The sequence below is a fragment of the Eurosta solidaginis genome, chromosome 5, assembly GCF_040869045.1.
Source record: "Eurosta solidaginis isolate ZX-2024a chromosome 5, ASM4086904v1, whole genome shotgun sequence".
Taxonomy (NCBI): Eukaryota; Metazoa; Arthropoda; class Insecta; order Diptera; family Tephritidae; genus Eurosta; species Eurosta solidaginis.
The window spans coordinates 110,564,232-110,585,814 of record NC_090323.1 but is presented as its reverse complement, the minus strand read 5'-3'; the positions used below and the strand labels follow the sequence as shown (position 1 = coordinate 110,585,814).

General features: G+C 46.7%; 1 protein-coding gene and 1 pseudogene across 1 annotated transcript; one reads left to right on the top strand and one right to left on the bottom strand.

Annotated features, from left to right (window-relative positions):
* Nucleotides 1–4,248: 4,248 nt before the first annotated feature.
* On the top strand, nt 4,249–4,784 carry LOC137233632 (histone-lysine N-methyltransferase Set8-like). Its single transcript, XM_067756824.1, has one exon. The coding sequence runs from the start codon at nt 4,254–4,256 to the stop codon at nt 4,707–4,709; it is 456 nt and encodes a 151-aa protein (XP_067612925.1). The 5' UTR covers nt 4,249–4,253; the 3' UTR covers nt 4,710–4,784.
* Nucleotides 4,785–5,898: 1,114 nt separating this feature from the next.
* On the bottom strand, nt 5,899–6,390 carry LOC137254254 (B-cell receptor-associated protein 31 pseudogene; annotated as a pseudogene).
* Nucleotides 6,391–21,583: the final 15,193 nt, after the last annotated feature.

The window sequence follows — 21,583 nt, the reverse complement described above, 5'->3', positions numbered from 1 at the left end:
TTCCCCTCCTTAATACCAGAGGACTTTTTTCGCGGCTTAGCGGTTGTCATCAACGGCATAACCGGCCTCTTTCTCGATCAACCGCCTAACGATACGCATCGTCCAAGGATCAACGCCGTACTTTGTTATACAGGTAAAATATCACTGGTCACCTTTGCATTGTATATTTCCTTTCAATTTAATTAAATATTTTATTATAACGAGGAAATCCTTTTTGCGTTCTCTTTTTCTTTTCTGTCTATTTTGAGTGAACCATCCCTTCCGAGATCGACCCGTGTGCGCCTACCCACTGCCGGTTTCAGACGCACCCAGGCCGAACATTGGTCCTCCTCACCAGGAACTAAAAGCGCCTTTTGTTATACAGTCCACAACACAGCACATTTGCCTACTATCAAATTTTGCAAAAAATTGCCACAAAGGATTCGCCCCAGCAGCCAAAAACACAGAAAGGAGTTTTTTTATATCTAAATACCAGAGCCACAGCACATTTTGCCTACTAAAACAACACATATCAGCAGAGCCACCGGAGCCACAGCAGAAAGAGATGTAAGTGTTATATTTCTTGCCATTTTTTTAAGTGTTATTAAAGAAAAATAAAGAAAAGACCCGTATTGTGCGCGAAATATTGAAATCGAGAAGAAGTGTAAAAGGTGAAATTATTTAGTGGGCACCATTTTTCCATTTTTAAAAGTTAAACCACTTGATTTGTTAACTTATTTCGGTCCTTGTGATTATCTGGTTTATCCCCCCACCAGTGGTAAGGTTTTCCAGACACAACATAAGGAAGAGGATAACATAACCTCACTTTCAAACATCCTCACGATATTTAACCATTTTTTTGTTGTTGTTGATTTGTAAATCACAGACACAAAATCAAGTACAATTTAATCAAGCAGGCGCTCACGTCACTTAAAACACTTTTTTTACACTTTTTTCCACTTATTTTTAATTCCGAAAAACAATATCGCACGCACTTTTCTTTTTTACAATTCAACCATTAAACTGTGTAGGTGGCGAGTGGTCCCCTTTTTCTGTTATTACTGCCGAGGCAAAAGTACAAAAATAAATCCTTTTGTTGTCGTTTTGACAGACAGTTGGAAAATAAACCTCTGTTGTTGTCGCTACCGAGACAAAAAGTCTGCAATATAAAAATAAATAATAAAGCTTCGAATTTCAATAGTGTTTATTTACGGCTGGGCTGGTATTTTTACTCTAAAGCGTTCTATCGGCAGTCGCCAAACTTTTCGACCCCTTAGGATGGCTTGCACTAATGGTCATCGTGGCAAAAATACTCATGCAGAGTATATGGTTAGAGGGCACAGCTTGGGACGAACCAGTATCGACTAGTACATTGGAACGTTGGAAAAATTTCACCGAACAGTATCACGAGATAGACAACATTATGATACCGCGATGGGTAAATTTTACGCCCGAGGACGACATCGAAATACACGGTTTTTGCGATGCATCGGAAAAGGCATATGCAGCAGCAATCTACATGCGCGTAAATAGGGACGATAAAATTTTCACAAATCTCTTGCTAGCCAAAACCCTAGTAGCCCCAGTGAAGACTATATCACTTCCACGTCTAGAACTCTGTGGAGCAGTTCTGCTAGCAGAAATAACCGAATCCATTTTTAGGAACATCAGAATGGGACCCGTAAAACTGCGTCTATGGACGGATTCAACCATAGTGCTCGCATGGATAAGGAAGCCGCCCTGTTCCTGGTCCACTTTCGTCGCACATCGAATCACCAAGATCCTCGATATGGTCGGTAGCAAGGACTGGCTTCACGTGAACTCGGAATCTAATCCAGCGGATCTAGGAAGCAGAGGGCTACTTGCATCAGATTTGGTCGAAAATTCGTTGTGGTGGCAGGGACCTTCTTGGCTGCAAGAAGACAATTCCCACTGGCCAGCACAAGAGACCAAATACAAAACGTCCGTTGAGGAGAAGAGGGCACAATCATATGCCACGACAAGGGTAGATCATATAGATATTCTTGATCGATTTTCAGATTTATCACGAGCTTTGAAAGTCCTGTCTTATGTTAGAAGATTCTATAAAAGAATGCATCCTAAAACTAAAGCCGTGTTACAAGAAAAGTTGTGCATAATCTCAGCCGATGAGATTAAGGCAACAACTCAAGCATTAATACAAGTCTGCCAGAAACAATTTTACGGTACAGAATATTTAAAATTTAAAAATAGGGAACCTATTGGTTGGAAGAGTGAAATCCTGTCACTCAATCCATACATCGACAAAGATGATATTACAGAACAGGAGGGCGTCTAAGGGCTTCAAAAGACATGTCATACAACGAGCGGCATCCGATCATCTTGCTTTACCATTGCAGGCTGTCTCGCCTTGATGATTCATCATGATTCCCTTCATGGCGAGAACCAGCTCATGCTCCGCCTTATTCGAACCCAGTATTGGATTACGAATGTTAAGACAATGATCAGAGCCATCATCCACAATTGCAAAACCTGCATTATTCACCGAAAGCAGGCACAGTCCCAACTTATGGGGACCCTTCCCTGCGAACGGACTACTTTTACCCGCGCGTTCACCAATACCGGGGTAGACTTTGCGGGGCCTTTCGACATCAAAAGCTACCGCGGTAGGGGATGTCGACTGTCAAAAGGCTACGTATGCCTATTTGTCTGTTTCTCCACTAAGGCCATCCACCTAGAAGCCACTAGTGACCTAACCACCCCATGCTTCCTCGCAGCCTTTTCGCGATTTATCGCGAGAAGAGGATGTCCGAAAAACATCTACTCCGACAATGGTACGAACTTTGTCGGAGCTTCCAGATCTCTACGATCGGAATTCAAAGCCTTCCTGGCAGAAAGCTGAGACAAAACAGTCTCCAGGTACAGCCAACAAGGATTAACTTGGCATTTTATTCCCGCCGCCGCTCCACATATGGGCGGCCTGTGGGAAGCGGGAGTGAAGAGCTTCAAAAGCCACTTCAAAAAGGTCGCGTCTCCACATAAGTATACTATGGAGGAGTTCCAAACACTTTTGTGCCGGATTGAGGCGTGCCTCAATTCGCGCTCTCTTAGTCCAGGGTCAAATGACCCAACGGATCTGGAACCACTAACCCCAGGACATTTCCTAACCGGCAGCCACCTGCTGGCTCCACCAGAACCAGATGCCAGTGAGAGCTCTGCCTCGATGATCAATCGATGGCAGAAACTCAAAGCCCTCCATCACACTTTCTGCAAACGATGGAAGGTGGAATATCTATCCGAACTTCAAAAACGAGTGAAGTGGAAACATCCCAAAGAAAATATAAAAGTGGGAGACCTCGCTGTCCTCAAAGAGGACAACTTATCTCCCAACGAGTGGAGGCTAGGTAGAGTCGTCAACGTACACCCCGGCGAAGATAACCGAGCACGTGTTGTCGACCTCAGAACCGAGAAGGGTCAAGTCAGACGACCTTTGGTCAAACTGATCCTTCTTCCCACGGAGACAGACTGTGAGAGGACCACGAGCTCCTCTTAACCATCCCTCCGTTCCTCCACATACCTCCTTTCAAAAAAAAAAAAAATCGCCCCACTCACTCGTTCTCCCATGACGAGGATACCAGAAAAGCCTTCAAGCAGATCCCCCATCTGCCACAAAACACTTATTTTTAATTCTTACAAATCAAACCCAAAATTCACTCGCTCACCCCGAGCGAGGACACCAGAACCCTAAGGCAGATCCATGGTCTGCCACAGAACGCGTTATAAATGCTAATCTTTATTCTAGTAATGACAATAATATTACGAATTCATAATACATATTAAATGTATTCACAACAGTGACCCCTTTCGTCATGAGATTGAAGAACAAACAGCGATGTAAAAAAAAAAAAACAAACCTACTTTATAATTTAATGGTTGAGGATCACTGCCGTACAACGAAGGCAGGACTACTACCTGACATTAAAAATGAACCGAAATGTTATCTTAACGATGAATGCACAATCAATCCGCCTGTAGAAATAGCAACCGCACCCGCAGCGCCACCATCAACACCAATAGTTGTAGCAACTCAAGAAGATACGGAAAAAAAACACACCAAAGGCAAAGAAGAGCAAAAACCGATTGGTATTAAAAATCATGTGGTTAAACTTCAACCGCACAAATCGAAATTACAAAATGGACAACCCTTGGCCGCAACAAATAATAATCGCGACCTTACAGAGTTCTTCCCAGTTCGACGTAGTGTCCGTAAAACTAAAACTGTCGTTAAAGAAGAAATGATGCGTTCACTCGAAAAAGCTATATTAGAAGAGCAAGCTGATGGTATGAAAGTAGCATACTTCGAGGGCAAAGAACGTGGTATTGTTGCCGATCGACATTTTGAACATGGTGAATTCGTTGTGGAATACATTGGTGATCTTATATCTATGACAGAAGCTAGCGAGCGTGAGAAACGTTATGCTTTAGACGAAAACTCGGGCTGCTATATGTATTATTTTAAACATAAAAATCAACAGTATTGCATTGATGCGACTGAGGATACTGGGGAATTGGGACGCCTAGTGAATCACTCACGCAATGGCAATCTTATCACAAAAGTTGTGGTTGTAAAACAGCGTCCACATTTAATTTTATTAGCAAAAGATGATATTGAACCGGGAGAAGAATTGACTTATGATTATGGTGATCGCTCTAAAGAATCACTTTTACATCATCCATGGTTGGCTTTCTAGAAGCGTGTCAAAAAGTTAGGCTTCGAATCAAGGAAATCAAGTGCGATCCGCGACAGTTGTCGTGGCAATCTGCAATCATGCATATCTGTCAAAAAAACTAGTTAAAATTAATTTGAATGAAACAGGAAGAAAAAATTACATGTATAATCTTGTGCGTGGGTGAATGTGATTTACACCTGTGCGTTAGCATGCTGCACACGGAAATGGTTCTATACCAGATAGATGAATTTAAACAAACAAACAAAAATCATATTACTTATACTGAGTAAATATATAGAGTAAAGTCATAATACGCATTATAGGAACACTGACATTTTATAATAAAGATTTATTTCGGTAATTGTTAATGCTTTATTAGTCATATAAGTACAATAATAAAAGCGAAAACAAAATCGATGTTTCCACAGTGTAAGCTGACTTGGACGTTTACCAGAATGTCTGCAGTTCTTGTTTGGTGCAAGAAAGCGTTTATATTCGAAGTTATGAAGTTTGGGCTATTCAATGAATAACTTCATAACTTTAAAATTATTGCTAACCAAAAAAAAAAAAGTGATAAAAATGTAATATAATATGTTAAATTAGTTTAAGGCGTTTTAAGAGCTTTAACTGATAATTTGAGTTATTAATAAAAATCGACTATAAATTGTTAACAGCGAATGAACAAGGTTTCGATGAAAAATTTATTTTCTAAACTCGAATTAAGTTATTTTAACATTTTGCTTCAAATTGCTACTTTGCCACGTATGTACACCTAATGAAGTGAGAAGTTTCTTAAACGTATTGCTAAGTTAAAATAATTGCGAATACAAGACATTTTTTATTAACAATACAAAAAATTAAATAATGCGGACTCATCTATCCGTTGCCGAGATTTTTTATAATGCATATAAAGTACCGGTACCTTTTCACAATATCTAAACTTAACTTTGAGAAGTTGAAACGTGCAATTATATAACGATATTAGGTTCATGTCAGAAGCAAAACCCAAACAAATTGAAAAATCAAGGCAACATTTGTAGTGAAATATCTACAAATTAAATTTCAAATGTGCCACAAATAAAAAAGAATATTTTGCCAAACACAAATATATTAAAACAAATTTCTGGGTTCAAACAAAATCTTTACAATACCTATTTCGTATATCATAACTACACACAGCAACAACAACAACAATGTGTTGCAACAGAACCTATCCTACACCAACTTCCTTTCCCTTACCAGTGCTCTTTTCAGCCATCAGTGTTCTTGCTGTCGCTGTGACACTTTGCGCTTGTTTCATTGAAGCTTCACTTTGTGCCAATAGTGTAGCCTGTGCAGAAATGAATGTCACCAAACGGCGTATTACGAGTACAAGGAAAATTGAAAATCCAGAAATGTAGAAATTACGCTGCGCACGGAATAAACGCATGCTATGCTGCATTTCAACATTTAAGTGTTCATGATCAGCCGATGCATGTGTTGCACATTTTCGCATTTCACGTACGGCATCCAAAAGGAATAATATTAGGACGCCAATAATAAGAAAGAAATAAAGATGCGCTTGCTGTGCCAGCATTGCAAGAAACTTTGATTAAATAGCCGATTCCACTTACTTGGACTTACTACAGGTAAAGACTAAAAGGAGTACTACAACAATTTCTGCATACAGAAATGTAGCAATCCAAGTCCAGACTAGACTCATTTTTCTCCTCTACATTTTGAGGTTAGTTTATAGGTTTCTTCTGCAACACTTTCTACTATGATTGGATGACGAACTTTCTTATTATATTGTCCTATTTTTAGCTTATTAGCTTCGTAATTTAGTTTTCTTACTTTTTATAGGTTAAAATATTTGTGAGAATTTTTATTACGCTGCTACTATCCAGATTGCCTATTGAAAATCTTAAGAAATCTGTTAACATGATAACACTCAGCACAAGCAATAACTTACCATTCTTGATGAGTTGCACGCTCACGCACTTACGAATGGCAGAGTCAGGCTGTTTGACGTGACATACTCCACCAAAAGGATTCGCCTTCCATATTGTTCCTAAACCGCCTTTTTTGTTATCTTTATCAGCCCAACGCTGATCGCGGATATGATTCACATGCTTCCTGGCTGTGCGAAGACCTCTTGGCTTGCCCATAATTTTTTATTTTTGTTGAGTTATTACTCCAAACCACGCCGTAGTAAAAAATTAAATGAAAGAACGGAAAATCACTTCATACTTTTTCCGTTGTTTCAATTCATAGGAATTTTACCTTCTATACACGGGTATGTATGAATGTGCGTTTTTTTGTCTTTGCCGTTGGTATGCTTAGACCCGTGCGCGGACTTTTTAAGAGAAATGTTGGTTGAAAAAAAAATGAAAATAGTAGTAGTTGGTAGATTTTTTACCAAGAACTGTATCTAGTTCATATTTGTACCAAACAATTAATAATTTATTGTAAAACAAATAACGCGCATTTCATGGAAATGACACTTTAAAACACGTAAACAAGACAAAATTACATGTACATTTGTATATACCTACATAGCTTATGCCTATACGGTACTCACTTTTTTCCTGTATCATGAGTGTGAGATACTGACAAACATGCACCAAAACGTCTAATCACAACAACAATATTCCAAAATACCAAACATACTGCCAAAAACTAACCGATTTCGGCATGTTATCGTTTACGTAAAACTTTTGTTTTCCTTCAAATTATTCAAAAAAAAAAAAAAAACGCTATTCGTCTCATCAAAAAATGTATTTCCTGTTAAGTTGTCCACAAATTTTTCAAAATTGACTGATTTGGTCAGTATCACCTCCTAACGTTAGTTGGGTGGGCTCGGCAATTCAATACTTTAAAATGTCGCAGTATACGTTTTCAGTGCGAAAATACCGAAATATTGGTAGAATCTAAGTTTTGGTGGCAGAAGTCGTAAAAGTAGTAGAAAATGAAAAATGGGTCAAAAAGGTTGGTCAATCTACCAATGCGGTAAAGTCCGTGCACTAACTGCCTATATACTTCTACCAACGGATGTACATATATATGCTGAGTTTTAAATGCACATTATATTAGGGATGCGTAAAAAGATGCAAACGGGTACCCAAAACCCGTTTCCGGAAAAATCGGTACCGGAGCAAAATACCCTTCGGGAATCGTGCCATTTGATAAAGGCCATCAATTTAACAGGACTACAAGCCTACTTGGGGGAAGGTTGAACAAATAAGCGGAGGGAAATACAAACAAATAAAAAAAAATTATACATTTGATAAATCTCCCCCCTCTTCCAAAACGAAGATTTTTTATTTTTTCCTTTATATAGTATAAAATTTCGCGTTCCAAACATTTTTTTTTTGTGGCGGACAGGAAAATTGTTGGTTCTTAGCACCAACAACACAAATAACAGCGACTCAAAAGAACCCACGCTATACACTTTCTACCCGGTTCGGTACCAGAATGTGCGAACCGAAAATCGTAAATGCTAATTTTTCTGCAGCACTAGTGTGCCCGTGGCTAACTAAAACGCTACCGGGTGACAAAAACTAAACAAAATAAGGCACTAAAGACCCAGGCACATGACGTGCAGGGAAAGAGGCCATGAACATAATGTGCGCCAAATATATTTTTTGCAGCAACAGATGATTTCCCCCTACACACGAGCTAATAAAATTTCCTAACCTCGATAATCAAATGAGGGTCTACTCGCCACCGAACGTGTGACACAGGCATTATAAGTAAATGAGTTTCTTTTTGTTTTCTTTCACACTCTGCATAGAATGACTCGCTACGCATCGTTGCGCCAAAGAACCGAGCGCCAGGCCGGTCGCTACCCCAAGCCGTGCCCTCTATGTGACGCTCAACACCCCATTCGCTCGTGTACTGTCTACCGGGCGAAGACCCCTCTGCAGCGGTTGCGCGAGATCATACGCCTTAACTATTGCCAAAATTGTTTGTCGATGGTACATCGCGCTAAGAATTGTTCCAGCGACGGCAGGTGTCGACGATGTGGTCGGCCACACCACACCACACTACATTTACCGATGGAAGATCTTCCACGACAACCAGAGCCCTATAAAAGTTGGGCACAGCAAGTGGAAGAGGAGGAAGAGGAAGAGCGCGAAATGATACGGGCATCCAGAGAGAGTAGGTCCCACCACGCAGGAGAAGAGACGGATGAAGTGCTATCCATTCACGCTTCAGAGTCAGCCTTTTATCGCGACGCACCAGAAAATCACCAGGCGGAAGCAACCACAAAGTCGCCACAACCGTACATCGGGGGATCGGACCCACGGCCGTTCCGACCCCTGTTAGCCCATGAAAGACGGAGCCAGAGTGGCGCGGAAGCACGGCCTTCCCGCTCACTCAATAAACGACACACGCAAAGTCATCCAATCAGCCACGAACGTCGACTGGCCATTCGGCCACGCCAGCGACATCGCACGAGTAATTCCACTTACAACGACAGCAACCATGAGCGTAGACTGGCCCCACGGCCGCGCCAGCTACCTCTCCGTACGACATTCCGTAACGGTAATCCCATCAGCAACACTACCTCGGGTCCCACTTTGCGGCCAATGGCTAGTCTTACGCCGACTGCGGTCGTGAAGGTGGAAGCCGGGGGGCGATTACGACTTGTGCGTGCACTTATTGATGCATGTTCCCCCCGCACAACGATCGACCGCAGCCTGGCGCAGGAACTAGCACTGCCGACCACCCACGCCGCCGGAGAGCTCGGCTGCTTATCCGATTCCGCGGGAAATACGGCAACAGCAAGACTGTGACGACCCACGCGGTGTGCATCAGCGAATTTCAGCGCGTCAGTCCATCGCACAGTATCGACTCCAGCACGGCGGCTCCCTGCGAGCATATCCGCCTGACAGACCCGCAGTTTTATGCCTCCACACCGATCCGGCTGGTTCTTGGCGCCGACGTACATATATGCCGATGTGATAACACCAGGAGTTTTGCCGCCCTCGTTCGGACCCCTGCTCGCGCAGAGCACAATATTCGGGTGGGTGCTCTCGGGAACCCAGCCGATCTGACCTTCCGGCAGGAGCTAAATGAAAAGGTTCTTGCATCTTCCTAACCTCATTCGGTTAAACCCAATTCAACATTAAAACCCTGTAATCGGGTGGGTGCTACGACACCTTAGGGGTTACTTTTTATTATTATTATTATTATATATTCATTACGGCCAGAAGCCTAATTCGTAAATTAGAATATATTACACGTTTATTTATTTATATTTTTATTTATGGAGTGAAAAGAAAAAAAATCTTTTGTAACTTTTTAAATATAAACGAGCTCTAGGCCTCAACAACAAAAATAAAAATCTTTTGTTTCATACGTAACCAGCCTGGAATCTTCAACATATTAGCCTATTGTTTAAGTTCATACATTTAAATAGTACGTTTTTAAATAAATGGAGTCTTTTTGTTTAAACGGCAAGAAATATCAACACATACATATATCTTCTTACTGCTTTTCTTTCTCCCTAGCTTTAGGCAACCATTGCTCGTCAACCTCTAACCAGGACGGGAAGAGTGGCGAATGACCGAGGCATCAACACTCATGCCTGCACGTTATGCAACTCATCGTGCGTGCTGCCAAGCCGGCGGACTGGCCGTCGTTAGATTAAGTTAGTTATAAGTTTTTATTTTTTCCTCTTCTTTACGGTCGGTGATCCTTGGAGGACTGTGAGGTTGCGTACCGCAAGGGGGCGGCATGTTTAGGCCCAATGCCTAACTTTCACTTGATTGACGGCGCCCCTCCCTAACGTTTTAATAATATTTCCAGCCACCCACACTCACGTCACAGCACATGCATGCGGTTCACACACATTCATGTGTGTGTGTGTATGCAGGTTGTCAGCACCTATGCACGTATACGTAAGGGTGGTTGTGTGTGTGGCTTTTTCCCCTTCTTAATACCAGAGGACTTTTTTCGCGGCTTAGCGGTTGTCATCAACGGCATAACCGGCCTCTTTCTCGATCAACCGCCTAACGATACGCATCGTCCAAGGATCAACGCCGTACTTTGTTATACAGGTAAAATATCACTGGTCACCTTTGCATTGTATATTTCCTTTCAATTTAATTAAATACTCTATTATAACGAGGAAATCCTCTTTGCGTTCTCTTTTTCTTCTCTGTCTATTTTTAGTGAACCATCCCTTCCCACTGCCGGTTTCAGGCGCACCCAGGCCGAACATGGGGGTTCTAACTCAAATGGTGCAAGGAAAAATGTGCAAGGAAAAGTATATAGACACCGACACACATATATATACAGCAAAACAATTCCGCTAAGCAGCGCATCCGTTTTTTCGGTTTGTGTTCTGGCTGATCTTCCGCTAGGTGGCGTGTTCTGGCCGATGTATAAGAAAAAGCTTAGAGCTTTTTGCTTTTAGCAGAGCTTTGCCGTTCAGGAGAGGATCGTTATATGGGGGGGGGGGGGGGGGGGGGCGAAAATTTTTAAATGTCCCCTATATTTCTAATGAGTCTAGACTTCACCCGAGCCGTTTTAAAGAGTCCCATAGATTTCTAATCGAGCGACTGCTCCCCAATCCCCCACCCCCTCTTTTTTCTCGTCTAAAAAAAGTAGCAGTTGGACACCTGTAGTACCGCCCAATCCAAACCCCCTTTTTTCTCGTCTACAAAAAGGCGTCGATGGGCACTTGTAGTACCGCCCCCCTTTTCTTCTCTTCTGCAAAACGGGCCTCTCGGGCACCCGATCAGGGGCAGATTGTTAAATAAAGGTTATCTTAATATTGAACTCATGATTTTCCATTATTGAACATTTTATTTGTCTTTTTATTAGGGTATAAGTTTGTATGTACTGTGAGGACCAAATAAATCCTCATTAATTTGGCCAACACAAAACGACCCCACAACATATTTGACACGACATTAACAAAACAAGTGGCCACAAAAGGCTCTAGCAACACGATCAACCAACAAGTATCAGCAACACAACGAGCGGTCGCAACATTTAACAGCAATACGGCCAACCAACAAATCTCAGCAACACAACGAGCGCACGCAACCATTTGAGCTAGCAACACCAAACACAACAGCCATAAAAGGAGCGACACAGCAGCAAAGCAGTCAGTCAGCACGGAGCTGTGGTCGTGACCAGACCTACTAGCGAAGTATATACCTATTGCAGTTGACTTCTCTATGCAATAGGAATCCACTTCATAGGAGCGAGTCGTGGAATGGTGATTGCGGTTGATCTTCTCTACGCATCACCCCCAGAGACCAAAGGCCCCGCCACAGTAACGCGCAACCGCGACAGGTGACACCCGCTCACCTCAGCAATACAAATAGACGCCGACGCAAGGCGCAGCAGAGTAATACAAGTAAACGCCGACGTAGGGCGCGAAAGAGTATCGCCCAGCAAATACGAGTAGACGCCGACGCAAGGCGTGGCAGAGAATCACCCAGCAACCAGCAATACAAATAGACGCCGACGCAAGGCGCAGCAGAGTAATACAAGTAAACGCCGACGTAGGGCGCGACAGAGTATCGCCCAGCAAATACGAGTAGACGCCGACGCAAGGCGTGGCAGAGAATCACCCAGCAACCAGCAATACAAATAGACGCCGACGCAAGGCGCAGCAGAGTAATACAAGTAAATGCCGACGTAGGGCGCGACAGAGTATCGCCCAGCAAATACGAGTAGACGCCGACGCAAGGCGTGGCAGAGAATCACCCAGCAACCAGCAATACAAATAGACGCCGACGCAAAGTGCAGCAGAGTAATACAAGTAAACGCCGACGTAAGGCGCGTCAAGGCACCGACGCCACATACTAACGGGATCCGTCTAACGGAACACGGCGACAGAGCATCGCCTCAGCAATACAAGTAGACGCCGACGTAAGGCGCGACAGAGCACCGCAGCAGAGAGAGACGCCGTCATAAGGCGCGTCAAGGCACCGACGCCACATACTAACGGGACCCAGCTAACGGAATACGGCCGGACCGCTAAGGCCCGCCACCGCAATCAAGAATACCGCAAGATAATCCAAGTGAAATTGAAAATGAAGTATACAAACACGTTTTATTTTATATTATAGAATTTAGAACCAATAAAGAGAGTGAAGTTTTTTATATTAAATCGATTTGCAAGGTGCCCCTTTAATACAAATTTATTGTAAACGAACCCTGGGCACGGCGAGTATCAAAGAAGCAACGGGCACGAAAAAGCTTCGTGGGATTCAAGGGGTTGTGTAGCGCAATATATAGCTTCTCCAACCCAATTGTCAACCTCACCTTCGAGCGGCGAATCCCGTTTCACTAACAGACGAGGCTCTGGCGACCCCAAGCTCCTCATGGAACTTGGGGGTGGGGAGGGAGGGATGGCCTGAAGGTTTAATGTGGCCATATAAATCGTTCCCGAGATGGTCGGGCCAGCACCTTAATGGTGCTGTGTTACCGGAGCGTATCGGATCTGTATCCGACAAAGGACCATCACATCGATAACACTCCCCAAAGCCTTCGGGGAGTAACTAATCGCTACAACAACAACAACAACAACAAATAAGCTTCGTTATAATTGGCGCCCGAGCAGGGACCCTGCAAATCGTTACCACGTCAGAAGGAACATTCCTGACGAGAAACCTAACCACAAAATGGTCGACCAGATCGATACAACGTGGTTAGACACAAGTTCAAAGGAGCAGCTGATATCCATCACAAAAGGATTTGGGTATTGAGCAGACAGGTACCACCCGAGAAATCTGAAAGCGCATAGCAGCACTGGCCTCAAAGGCAAATACGGACTCGGAAATCCACGAAAAATTTTTATCCCTACAAGCCACCTACAAGGAAACTACGCACATGAGCGACGTAAATGAGGTTAAGACACCGACTCCGTCGAACGGAGGAGGCACACCGAAGGTCGCCGTTACAACAGTAGAACAAACTCAATTCGCGTTTCCTCCCAGGAATACAGTACCCACACAACAGTACTTACCATCAGGAATAGCGGTACCACCCAACGGTACATCTCAGGCACCTCCCAGGAGTACAGTACCCACACAACAGCACGTACCATCAGAAATTACGGCACCATCAACCGGCACATATCAACCCACGCAACCGTACTTACCAGCGGGAATGACGGCACCAGCCATGAACTATACATGCTAGGTAACTCAAGCACCGACCGTGGTGTTCGCGCCCATCATCGACCAGGTAAGAAAGTGGTCCGTAAAGTATGAAGGGGGACGGGACCCGTTAGCGTTCATCGAACGGTTAGAGGAGTTAGCCGAATTATACGCGCTAAACGTGGACCTCCTGCCAAAAACCATGCCCGAGCTACTAGGGGGCGCCGCGTTACAATGGTACCGCAATAACAATGCGCACTGGGGAGAGTGGACAAGCTTCAAAAAGGATTTTTTACGTTTCTTCCTACCAGCCAGGTACTTCGAGCGGCTCGACGACTACATACGCCAACGAAGGCAGCACAACAAGGAGAGGTATAAGGACTACGTACTAGGAATCCAGAGCTTGATGAGACACGCAGGGTACACCAGCGAACAGCGGCTGGAACGAACCTTCCGTAACAGCCACCCCGATTACCAACTTTACATCCGTCGGAGGGACTTCACTAATCTCGCAGAGCTCCTGACACTTGCCGAAGAATACGAGAACATACGCGATTACTATCGAAGATCATCAGGCGGGCATCACCGCGAAGTTACGCGACACATCGCCAGTGACACAACCCGGATGTCACCATCAAAACCTGCAACACAACCACCACCACCACCGAATCTAACGAACCACTCGCCTCCAGGCAATCAAAGGTTTAACCCCAACAACGTATGTAGGAGATGTGGTGAACAAGGACACTACGCGTATAGATGCCGAAACCCACGCAGTGATATACGCACAATCGAATGCTGCCGTCGACGTCAGGGAAACAACAGAGGGCTTCACAAAGAACCAGGCGCAGTGAGCCCAAGGAACCCAGCGCCGAATCGGCAGTAACCATGTACCAAGAGCATGGTCGCCTCTACGCCGTAGCCAAGCTCGGCGCGGAATCAGCAGAAGCGGTCATCGACACAGGGGCATCAAGAAGTTTCGTATCGAGCAGCTTAGCAGAACGTCTGGTGAACTCGGGAAGCGGAGAAATGGTGAGAGTGGCCATTAAAATAACAATGGCAAACGGGACTAGCACTACCATCTTCGACGCCATAAGGACTGAGGTACGCCTCGGAGAAGCGTCACTCCACACAGTTTTACACGTCATGCCCGGAGCGATCGACGACATCATACTGGGCCTAGATACGCTAGGAAGCATGGGAGCCACCATATCATGTGGAGAAGGCCACCTCGTGCTAACCAGACTCCTTGCCCAGCAAACACCAGAAACTATTCAGAGAACAACACCAGCAAGAACGAATATCGCCAGGTACGACAGCCCTGGGACTATTCCAAGTTCAATATCATCAAGAAAGGATATCGCCAGGTACGACAGCCCTGGGACTATTCAAAATTCAACATCATCAAGAACGAATATCGCCAGGTACGACAGCCCTGAGACTATTCCAAGTTCAATATCATCAAGAAAGGATATCGCCAGGTACGACAGCCCTGGGACTATTCAAAATTCAACATCATCAAGAACGGATATCGCCAGGTACGACACCCCGGGGGCTAATCAGAGTATAACACGAGCGAGAAAGGGTAACGCCGGGTACGACACCCCTGGAGCCCCATCTGGAACCATTCAGAGTGTAACAGCACCGAGCAGTAGTAACTTCAAGCACGACGGCATTACGCAAAACAACGACGACGACATACAAGAAGAAGAGGAACGAGTGCGAGGTTTTCTGGCAAAGGAACTCCGAAAATTCGAGAGCATGAGTGGAGTGACGACAATAGCCGAGCACAAGATTGTCCTGACGGACGAACGCCCCATCAAGCAACGCTACTTCCCACGCAACCCAGCCATGCAGACAATTATCAACAGCGAAGTTGACGAATTGCTCCAGAAAAGATGCATCGAGCCATCCTGTAGCCCACACAGCGAACCGATCGTACTGGCCAAGAAGAAAAACGGGAAGTGGAGGTTATGCGTGGACTATCGGCAGCTCAACGCCCGATCCGTACCCGACGCATACCCCTTACCCAGAATACAACACATCCTGGACAAACTACTACGAGCGAAGTACATCAGCAGCTTGGACTTGAAGAACGGCTACTGGCAAATACGACTGGAGCCCAAGAGCCGGCCCTACACAGCTTTCACAGTACCGGGACGCGGATTATTCCAGTGGCGCGTTATGCCTTTCGGCCTACACTCCGCACCTGCAACGTTTCAAAGAGACTAGATCAGGTTATTGGACCGGAGATGGAACCCTACGCTTTCGCTTACCTCGATGACATAATCATCATAGGATCCACCTTGGAGGAGCACATTCGCAACCTGAAATAAGTGATGCTACGACTACAGCGCGCCAACCTCAGAATAAATCCGGAGAAATGCGAGTTTTTCAAGAAAGAAATTCGATACGTAGGACACGTAGTAAGCGACAGGGGAATTCACACCGACCCCGAGAAAGGTGCAGCCATCAAAAACCTGAAACCACCAACGAACGCGAAAGAGGTGCGTCAATATCTGGGTATAGCATCTTGGTACCGACGATTCGTGCCCGACTTCGCGACGATCAGCCAGCCACTCACAACCCTGCTGAAAAAGGGCAAACACTGGAAGTGGGGAGCCGAACAACAGGAAGCCTTCGAGGTCTTAAAGCAAAAATTAACGGAAGCACCGATACTTGCCTGTCCGGACTTCACCAAGACCTTCACCTTGCAAACGGACGCAAGCAATTTCGGACTAGGCGCCGTATTGACACAGGATTTGGAAGGCGGGGAACGCGTGATCGCCTACGCCAGCAGGAAACTCAACAAGGCGGAAACCAACTACTCGCCTACCGAGAAGGAATGCCTCGCGATCGTCTGGGGAATACGCAAGATGAGGCCATACTTGGAAGGGTACCGATTCAGGGTAATCACGGACCATATGTCTCTAAAGTGGCTAAACTCCATCGAAAGCCCCTCCGGCCGTATAGCACGATGGGCCTTGGAACTTCAGCAGCACACCTTCGACAAGAGTACAGGAAAGGAAAGCTGAACCTGGTAGCGGATGCACTATCACGACAGCCACTGGAGACCCTACGACTGGCAACGACAACAGAGCGACCATGCAAGTGGTGGCACCAGCGCGTGAATGAAGTGCGCACTAACCCCGAGAAATATTCTGACTACATGATACAAGATGGACAACTGTACCGCCATATTCTCTGCCGGTCGCACGATGAGGAAGCGGTACCTTGGAAACTTTGTGTACCCATACCACTGCGACGAGTATTAGAAGAAAATCACAATGTACCAAGCGCTGGACACATGGGCATCCGCCGGACAGTAGCGCGGATCGCCAACCGGTACTACTGGCCCGGCATGTTTCGGGACATCAGTCGATACGTACGACAGTGCGAGTCTTGCCAGAAGTACAAGGAAACACAGCAAAAGCCGGCCGGAAAGATGCTCACACAAGTGGCCCAAGAACCATTCGCCACGGTATGCGTCGATTTCGTTGGACCACTCCCACGATCCACACACGGGAACACGATGCTACTAGTATTTTTCGACCGCTTCAGCAAATGGGTGGAACTGGTCCCCATGAGGCGTGCGACAGCAGAAGGCCTACGCCGTGCGTTCAGAGAACGCATCCTCGCAAGATTTGGTGCTCCCAAGATACTGATATCGGACAACGGCGTCCAGTTCACCAGCACAATGTGGCAGCGTTACCTCAGGGAAATGGGGATACGACAACAATTCACGGCGCCCTACACCCCGCAAGAAAACCCGACGGAACGGGCGAACAGGACAATCAAGAGAATCATAGCACAACTCACCAGATCACAGCACAACAGATGGGACGACCGTCTCCCAGAAATCGAGCTGGCCATCAACACCAGTGTGACCGCGTCCACAGGATACAGTCCAGCCTTCCCCGTACAAGGACGGGAACCGCGACTACCAGGGGCATTGTTTGACGAGGTCAACCTGGGGACGGGCACAGCTACCACAACGGCAGAAGAGAAATCTGACAGAATGCAAGAGGCATTCAGAATAGTGAGGCAGAACATGGAACGAGCGGCGGTAGATCAAGCACGGCACTACAATTTACGGCGGAGAAAATGGACCCCCGTAGTCGGCGAACTAGTGCTCGCAAAGGAACACCATCTCTCCAAGGCCGGCGAAAATTTCGCGGCAAAGTTGGCCCCTAAATATGACGGACCCTACCAGATCCTAGGATATGTATCACCAGTGATACTCAAAGTACGAAAAATCAACGGCGGGAAGGAGAAAACGGTCAATATTGGGGAGCTAAAGCCATATCATGCAGCAGAGACCATCGCGGGAAATTAAAATAAATTCAGGGAAAATAATCTAATCAATATCAAGGATGGGAGGATAAGCAAGCACCGGTCATTCTATCGCAAACCACCGAGGCGACAACACGTTCTTTTGCTACGAATTTCTTTTCCAAAAAAAAAACAAAAAAAAAAAAACACAAAACCAACAACCTAAGATGGCGAGCCATAACGCCAAACTAAACAACAGCGTCAAGCGTATGCGCCAGCATTACGACGAGGAGGAAGCAAAGCGCCCCAGGGTAGTACTGCTGGAAGGAGCTACCGGCGCCGACGTCAGCAACACGCGTGGAACCACACGCACAAACACGTACGCTGACGTCGCACGCAACGTTACACCACCAAGCGCTACTGGCGCCGACGTCAGCAGCACGCGTGCAAATAAGCGCGAAAACACGTACGCTGACGTCGCACGTATCATCACACCACCGAACACCACAGGCGGCGACGTCAACAACATGCGTGCAACTACACACGAAAACACGTACGCTGACGTCGCACGCACCATTACATCACCAAACACTGCAGACACCTACACCAACACCATGAACATCGAGTCAGCCGCGGCCGCAGCTTACGCCAGCACCAACATCAGGCGCGCGGCGGAAGCAGCCAGACGGGCAACGGAACTCGTGACACGCGCCACGCGCATATCTAAATGGGAGGAAGTCGCGGCCAAGGCCCACAACAAGACCAGCACATCACCACTAACAGCCACACTGGGTAGGATAGACGTGGAGACAGGGCAGTTGCCAGCAGCCAACGGGGAACGACCAAAACAATATTCCCGGCAGGACCAGGCGGCATAACACTCTACGCGGCGGACCTCAACGCCCTCAAGGGATCTAGATGGCTAACCGATACCGTCATTGACGCTTGGGCAAAGGGACTGGAAAAGCAACACGGACAACACAATACGACTCTCAGCCCTTTCGTGATCTGGCAGCTGACCCAGAAGAGGAACACGTAGGAAAATTACCGACGCATACACCGCTGGGTCCGGAACGTCGACCTGTTTGGCAAGAGCGTGATCCTTGCGCCCCACAACGTAGCCAAACACTGGTACCTACTCGGCCTGGCGAACGCAGCAGTCACACACCACATCACTGACACGGAGTGCTGGCAGGAGCGGTACGTATGGATAGCGGACTCGATGCACAGGGCCAAAGTTCCGCACGCAACACAGGCTTGGGTGGATTTCCTTCGGTGGGAGTATGTACAGCGGTACGGGTATGACGGGTTTAAGGCCCAGGAGCTAGTACTCGAGGCCCCTCAACAATGCAACAACAACGACTGTGGCGTATACGTAGCCGAGAACATGGAGAGGGTATTGCGATACACAGGGAGCGGAGAAGGAGTACCCGGACTGTGCAGACAGCCGTTCACCGAGGAAATGGTGAGACAGAAGCGCACGGAAATGTTGAACCGATTTCTACGGGACGGTCCCCACCGCATACAATCCTTACACAGTCAAACAACCAATCCCGGAAGACAACACTGAACCGGTAGCACCAGACGCCGAAACAGAGCCACAACAAACAACAGCAGGCCACCAAGAGGTGATAATCGAGGCCCACGACGCGGATGGACCAACGCTAAACCAATTCCCGAAAATTGCAGAAAGCGTGCGAGACATTTTCCGACGCATCGCCGAAGGCAAAGGACGCTCCCGCGTAAGTCTCGCACACGGGAATACACCGTCACGGTGGTAAAAGGCAGGGCCCGCATACGAATACTGGGCACCGAGGGCTTAATTTCTGAAGTGGGGGGGGGGGGGGGGAGTGTGAGGACCAAATAAATCTTCATTAATTTGGCGCACACAAAACGACCCCACAACAGATTAACAGATTTGACACGACATTAAACACAACAAGTGGCCACAAAAGGCTCTAGCAACACGATCAACCAACAAGTCTCAGCAACACAACGAGCGGTCGCAACATTTAACAGCAACACGGCCAACCAACAAATCTCAGCAACACAACGAGCGCACGCAACCATTTGAGCTAGCAACACCAAACACAACAGCCATAAAAGGAGCGACACAGCAGCAAAGCAGTCAGTCAGCACGGAGCTGTGGTCGTGACCAGAGCTACTAGCGAAGTATATCCCTATTGCAGTTGACCTTCTCTATGCAATAGGAATCCACTTCATAGGAGCGAGTCGTGGAATGGTGACTGCGGTTGATCTCCTCTACGCATCACCCCCAGAGACCAAAGGCCCCGCCACAGTAACGCGCCACCGGGACAGGTGACACCCGCTCACCTCCGTCAGTAGAAGTACGCCGGCAGAGGCCGCAACTGAGCGGCAACGCACGTAAACCAGCGCAGAGCGCGGCAGCAAAGTCAGTCAGCACGGAGCTGTGGTCGTGACCAGAGCTACTAGCGAAGTATATCCCTATTGCAGTTGACCTTCTCTATGCAATAGGAATCCACTTCATAGGAGCGAGTCGTGGAATGGTGATTGCGGTTGATCTTCTCTACGCATCACCCCCAGAGACCAAAGGCCCCGCCACAGTAACGCGCAACCGCGACAGGTGACACCCGCTCACCTCAGCAATACAAATAGACGCCGACGCAAGGCGCAGCAGAGTAATACAAGTAAACGCCGACGTAGGGCGCGACAGAGTATCGCCCAGCAAATACGGGTAGACGCCGACGCAAGGCGTGGCAGAGAATCACCCAGCAACCAGCAATACAAATAGCCGCCGACGCAAGGCGCAGCAGAGTAATACAAGTAAACGCCGACGTAGGGCGCGACAGAGTATCGCCCAGCAAATACGAGTAGACACCGACGCAAGGCGTGGCAGAGAATCACCCAGCAACCAGCAATACAAATAGCCGCCGACGCAAGGCGCAGCAGAGTAATACAAGTAAACGCCGACGTAGGGCGCGACAGAGTATCGCCCAGCAAATACGAGTAGACGCCGACGCAAGGCGTGGCAGAGAATCACCCAGCAACCAGCAATACAAATAGACGCCGACGCAAGGCGCAGCAGAGTAATACAAGTAAACGCCGACGCAAGGCGCGTCAAGGCACCGACGCCACATACTAACGGGATCCGTCTAACGGATCACGGCGACAGAGCATCGCCTCAGCAATACAAGTAGGCGCCGACGTAAGGCGCGACAGAGCATCGCAGCAGAGAGAGACGCCGTCATAAGGCGCGTCAAGGCACCGACGCTACATACTAATGGGACCCAGCTAACGGAATACGGCCGGACCGCTAAGGCCCGCCACCGCAATCAAGAATACCGCAAGATAATCCAAGTGAAATTGAAATTAAGTATACAAACACGTTTTATTTTATATTATAGAATTTAGAACCAATAAAGAGAGTGAAGTTTTTTATATTAAATCGATTTGCAAGGTGCCCCTTTAATACAAATTTATTGTAAACGAACCCTGGGCACGGCGAGTATACCCCAGCAAATATCAAAGAAGCAACGG

Coding starts and splice junctions, on each gene's coding strand:
- LOC137233632 (XM_067756824.1), top strand. CDS start 4,254: ATGATGCGTTCACTCGAAAAAGCTATATTAGAAGAGCAAGCTGATGGT.